Source organism: Hemibagrus wyckioides, linkage group LG13, assembly GCF_019097595.1.
Source record: "Hemibagrus wyckioides isolate EC202008001 linkage group LG13, SWU_Hwy_1.0, whole genome shotgun sequence".
Taxonomy (NCBI): Eukaryota; Metazoa; Chordata; class Actinopteri; order Siluriformes; family Bagridae; genus Hemibagrus; species Hemibagrus wyckioides.
Genome location: NC_080722.1, coordinates 1,575,001 through 1,580,000, shown reverse-complemented (window position 1 = coordinate 1,580,000; position 5,000 = coordinate 1,575,001). Strand labels below are relative to the sequence as shown.

General features: G+C 42.5%; 1 protein-coding gene across 2 annotated transcripts in view; it reads left to right on the top strand.

The window, feature by feature from the left end:
- LOC131363825 (pre-mRNA splicing regulator USH1G-like) overlaps nucleotides 1–3,961 on the top strand; it is a 16,612-nt gene extending 12,651 nt beyond the window's left edge. For both annotated transcript variants that reach the window (XM_058406744.1, XM_058406743.1), the window contains 3 exons: nucleotides 1,547–1,988; nucleotides 2,087–2,608; nucleotides 3,228–3,961. In XM_058406744.1, the coding sequence (XP_058262727.1) occupies nucleotides 1,547–1,988; nucleotides 2,087–2,608; nucleotides 3,228–3,530 (1,267 nt within the window). In that variant the 3' untranslated portion in view covers nucleotides 3,531–3,961. The remainder of the gene's footprint in view (nucleotides 1–1,546; nucleotides 1,989–2,086; nucleotides 2,609–3,227) is intronic.
- The last annotated feature ends 1,039 nt before the right edge of the window (nucleotides 3,962–5,000 follow it).

The following is a 5,000-nucleotide window of genomic DNA, read 5'->3' as shown; positions in this document are numbered from 1 at the left end:
ATGTAAAGCAGCATGTGTAGAGATGTGGAAAAGGAAATGAGCTTTTTATTCAGGTCTGAACTGCAGAAGGTCATTAGGTAATAAAACACCTTATTAACCTGATTCTTATCTCTGCTGAAGGTTTGTTAATAAAATAAAGGGGAGAGAGAGAGAGAGAGAGAGAGAGAGAGAGAAACATGCCTGGCTGTTTATTGGACAAGTGCATAAGAATTAGTCCAGACTCATATTGTGTATGTGTGTGTTGTGGTGTGTGTGTGTGTGTGTGTGTGTTGTGGTGAGTGTGAGTGTGTGTGTGTGTGTGTGTGTGTGTTGTGGTGAGTGTGTGTGTGTGTGTGTGTGTATGTGTGTGTTGTGGTGTGTGTGTGTGTGTGTGTGTGTGTGTGTGTGTGTGTTGTGGTGAGTGTGAGTGTGTGTGTGTTATGGTGAGTGTGTGTGTGTGTGTGTGTGTGTGTAGAAAGGTCAGGGTAAATAAAGGGAAAACTCTTCACACTGACAGTTTTATGAGGACTCTATTCACTGAATATTTATTAGGCTATTTATTCTGCCATCTATGAAGAAAGGTCAAAGGTCACCATGCTGTAGGCTTCTCACCTCACTCGTTCATTCTCTCAGGATGATCTAACCCTGGACGTCTCTCCACACGTGTCTCGTCCAGATGTCCATAAACTGGCTCTGTGACACTGCCTGCTGTTACACACACTAACACACTGTGAGACTCCGGGGTTTCCACACACACACACACGCTCACCACAACCCACACACTCACCACAACACGCATACACACACATATTTTTATTACTTTATTACTTTTTAATTTTTATTACTCAAAAAAGACATTCTTGATGCCATATGCAGCAAAACCTTCAATCTCCAGAGGACGCAGCATCCGAAATGAGACGCAGCAAATATAGAAACACTGTATATGGGCGGGTCACTGCCTCTGACTACTCCAATTATCCAATCAAAGGAGGGAAATTGTTGATGTAATCGTACGCCTGCTAGATGGCCCCAGTGACACCAACTCCAAATCTGATTGGTTAATGGAACAGTTTCATTGCCACTTATTTTAAGCTCCGGGCGCCTGCACTATTGATTCTGAAGGCCTTAAGGCAGATTTCTTTCACCCTGGCGACACATGATGTCATCCACTGTCTGAAATATGATTGGATAAATACTCTTATCATAAATATACACTACTGGAAGCAGCGCAACCGAGAGAAAAGCTATGAAATGTAGAGAATAGACTATTGGGAATAATTTAATACACATTCATGGAAAATATATTAAATATATTAAAACGCAAGTCAGTGATTCAGATCACTGCTGTTTAGGCCAGCAGAGATGGCCCACCACTGATATATATATATATATATACATATATACACTCATACATAATACACACATTTTTCAAACTACTTATAGCTTTAGATTTCTGGTGTAAATGCTTCTAGGAATAATTTCTCTTAAACTCATAAATCACTAAGAAATAAATGATAAATGAATTCTCTAGTCCTCTCTCTTCATGTCCCCACTCTTTGTGTCTCAGTGGCGAGCCGGATAAGTGTGATCTCTGGGGAAACTCTCCTCTTCACCTGGCCGCAGCCAGCGGTCACCTGGACTGCCTTTCCTTCCTCGTGTCCTTCGGTGCCAACGTGTGGTGTTTGGATAATGACTACCACACGCCGCTGGACGTGGCAGCTGTGCGAGGACACATGGACCTCGTGCGGTATCTGGACTCCGTCGCCGCCAGGCAGAGCAGCCTGAATCCCAAGCTGGTAAGGAAGCTGAAGGAGCGAGCGTTCCGTAACGCAGAGCAACGCATTAAACGCTGCACGGAACTGCAGCAGGAAAACCAACGCCACATGGAGAAAAAATTCCTGAAAGAGACCATGGATTCAGGAGCGTCCGGTTCCCTGAGGTTCTCCAGCAACGGGCGTAAAAATATCCCACAATTCAACACCGTTAACTCCAGAGTCACCTACACGCAGGTATACACACACATCTGTGAGGAAGGAGGCAGAGTTTACTGTTTGTGTATAGGAGGAGTCTCCTTTATGTTGCTGTTCTATATTTTTAATCCCTGTAGGTCACGCTGAACTCCACGGCCAAAGGTAGGAAGAAGATCCTGAAGTGTCTGGAGAAAAGCAAGCAGGCTGATGGAACCTTTAAGGTCTCTGAAGATGGAAGGAAAAGTGTGCGATCCCTTTCTGGGCTTCAGCTGGGGAACGACGTGATGTTCCTGAAGCAGGAGACATACACAAACCCTCGTCGCCGACTCCACGTTCGCAACATGTTCCCTCCAAATCCCAATGACAACCATGATGATGATGATGGTCCTGATGTAGCCGTGGTTTCACACGCAGTGAGTGACCCAGGTTTGTACAATGACCACAGACAGGATTCTCTGTTCTCCAGGCCTGGTCTCGGGACGCTTGTTTTCCGGAGGAATTACGGCGACGATGGAGATGAAGTCAATCTGTACTGTGAAGAAAGTGAGGAGTCACTGTGGAGAGAACGGAATATTCACTTTAGAGAGAGCGTATGTCTCCGAACTCCGAGCCTGGAGCAGGACACCATCAGCAGCTGTCTTCAGAACAGACGCTTAAAGGTAGAAAAACACACAAAACTAAACCAGAGAGAGAGTGGCGGGAAACATAAAGCTACCTGCTAAAATAACTAAATAATAACAAATAAAATGAATATGAAATAGTTTATAAATAGTAAACACAGTAAATGTAACTATTATTTTAATTTAATTTAAACTATTATTTTTATTGAATTAAATTTTTTATCTATTACTTATTAGCTTTTCAACAACTTTCTCACTAGCAGCAAGTCGATGCAATTTTTTTGTAGGCGTGTCACATCTTCTGCTGTTGTCACTGGTGGGCGTGGCCTGTCCAAAGCATGTTGATTGCATGCACAAGCTTCATTCTCGGATTAGCAAAGCAAGCTACCTGTACTAGCTACATGCTGTACACATGCGACGTCTCGTCCCTACTCCTTCCTAGTACTTCCTTTACTGTTTGTTCAGATTTGTTTATTGTGTAATTGTTACAGTTATGATGTCACTTTGTTGCTGTGTCTGAAATCACAGCTGTGTGTCGCTTTCAAACGTTTTATTGAATACCTGTCACATCATCTCCGAAATTCCAGGTTGGAGGAGTTTCAGCTGTTTTCTGTATTTCAGACTGCTTTTTTATCGTATATCTAAATATCTCTCACAGGATTTTCGGTGGTATGGTGACAACGACGATGATGATGATGACGACGACGATGATGAAGAGTATGATGAACTGCAGCCATGCTCCTCTCCTCTAGAGGTGTTCTTGGTGTCTCAAGGTCTGGGCGAGTTCCTGCCCCTGTTCCTGAAGGAGCGGATGGACCTGGAGGCTCTGATGCTGTGCTCTGAGCCTAACTTGGCCATCATCAACGTTCCGCTCGGACCCAGGAAGAAGCTTCTGGAAGCCTGCAGTCGGCGCACACACACTCTGCAGCGAGGCAGGCCCATGTGTGACTCTCAGCTCTGAGGGTGTGTGTGTGTGGATGAATTAGATAAGATATACAAGTTATTATAAATTATTGCTGTTAGAATTAGCATGCTAAACTGATCTTTGTTCCTCAATTTATGTAGCTAATGGATGCGGCTAATTCATAGCCAGTTTATTACTTAGACCATGAAGGAACAGGCTGGAAAGAGAAACATCTCCTGTGTGCACATAAATATCGTTTTAGACACAATTTACATCCTATTAGTGATTAATAAATCTTAATATGACTGATCAAATAAACAAAGTAGAAAGATCAGGTTCTGTTTGTTCATTATTTATTAGTTAACAATCATCAAAACAACCTGTCTGATCTCATCTCTCTAAACACATGGACACACAGTTCAATCTAATTTTGTATTTCTTGCTCATCTCTTCCTGAGGAGTACAAATAAAATCGTCTTTATTTTCCGCCTCCTGAAATTCTTTTTCTTTTAGTTTCCACAGCACCATTCCACCATGATGTAGTCATTAGGGGCGGGGCATCATCTCTCAAGATTCAAGATTTTTATGTCACATCCGTAACATGTACAAGTACAACAGTAGTGAAATGAAGCTGCAACAACTCCAGACTGTGCAGAATAAAAATGTAAAGATTTAAAGAATTTAAAGATTAAAAAGATAAATAGATAAACCAAAGATAAATATATAAACACTCTAATTAGAAAGAAAAATATGTACAACATATGTGCAATTAGACTGGTGTGGAGAGTTATACTCTGAAAATATGCAGACTGTAAAAAATAAGAACGTGCAACATACAAATAATAGCATTGTTGTCATGATATAGTAAGTGACTGTGCTAATTATATCCAGTTATTACTGAGGTTGTGTGTTTAATGTCCGTATAGCCTGATGAAAAAAAACTACTGTTCAGTCTTTCAGCTCGTGCCCTGAGTGACCGGAGTCCGCATCCACTGAAACAGGGTGATGGGTGTCTTTAATAATGCGCTCACCCCTGGACCTTATATCAGGCGGTGCAGAGGAAAGAATCATGCTTTCCACTCCTAAAGTCCACCACCATCTCCTTGGTCTTTGAGACATTTAGGTCCAGGTTGTTTTGCTTACACCAAGAAGATAGTGCTGATATCTCCTCCAGGTCTAGCTGTCTCGTCGTTGTTCTGGATCAGTCCAAACACCACTGTGTCATCTGCGAATTTCACAATGGAGTTGGAGCTGTGTCGAGCATAGCAGTCATGAGTGTAGAGAGAGAAGAGCAGGGAACTCAGAACACAGCCTTGAGGTGATCCAATGTTCAATGTGATACTGTCTGAGAACCGATGTCCTATCTTTACCACCTGTGGTCTGTTTGTCAGGTAGCTTAGGATCCAGGAGCGTAGTGAGTGACCAAGTCCCAGCTCACTGAGCTTTATGATGAGATGGGAAGGGACTACAGTGTTAAATGCTGCGCTGTAGACAAAGAAAAGAAGCCTTACATAATTCCCTTTCCCA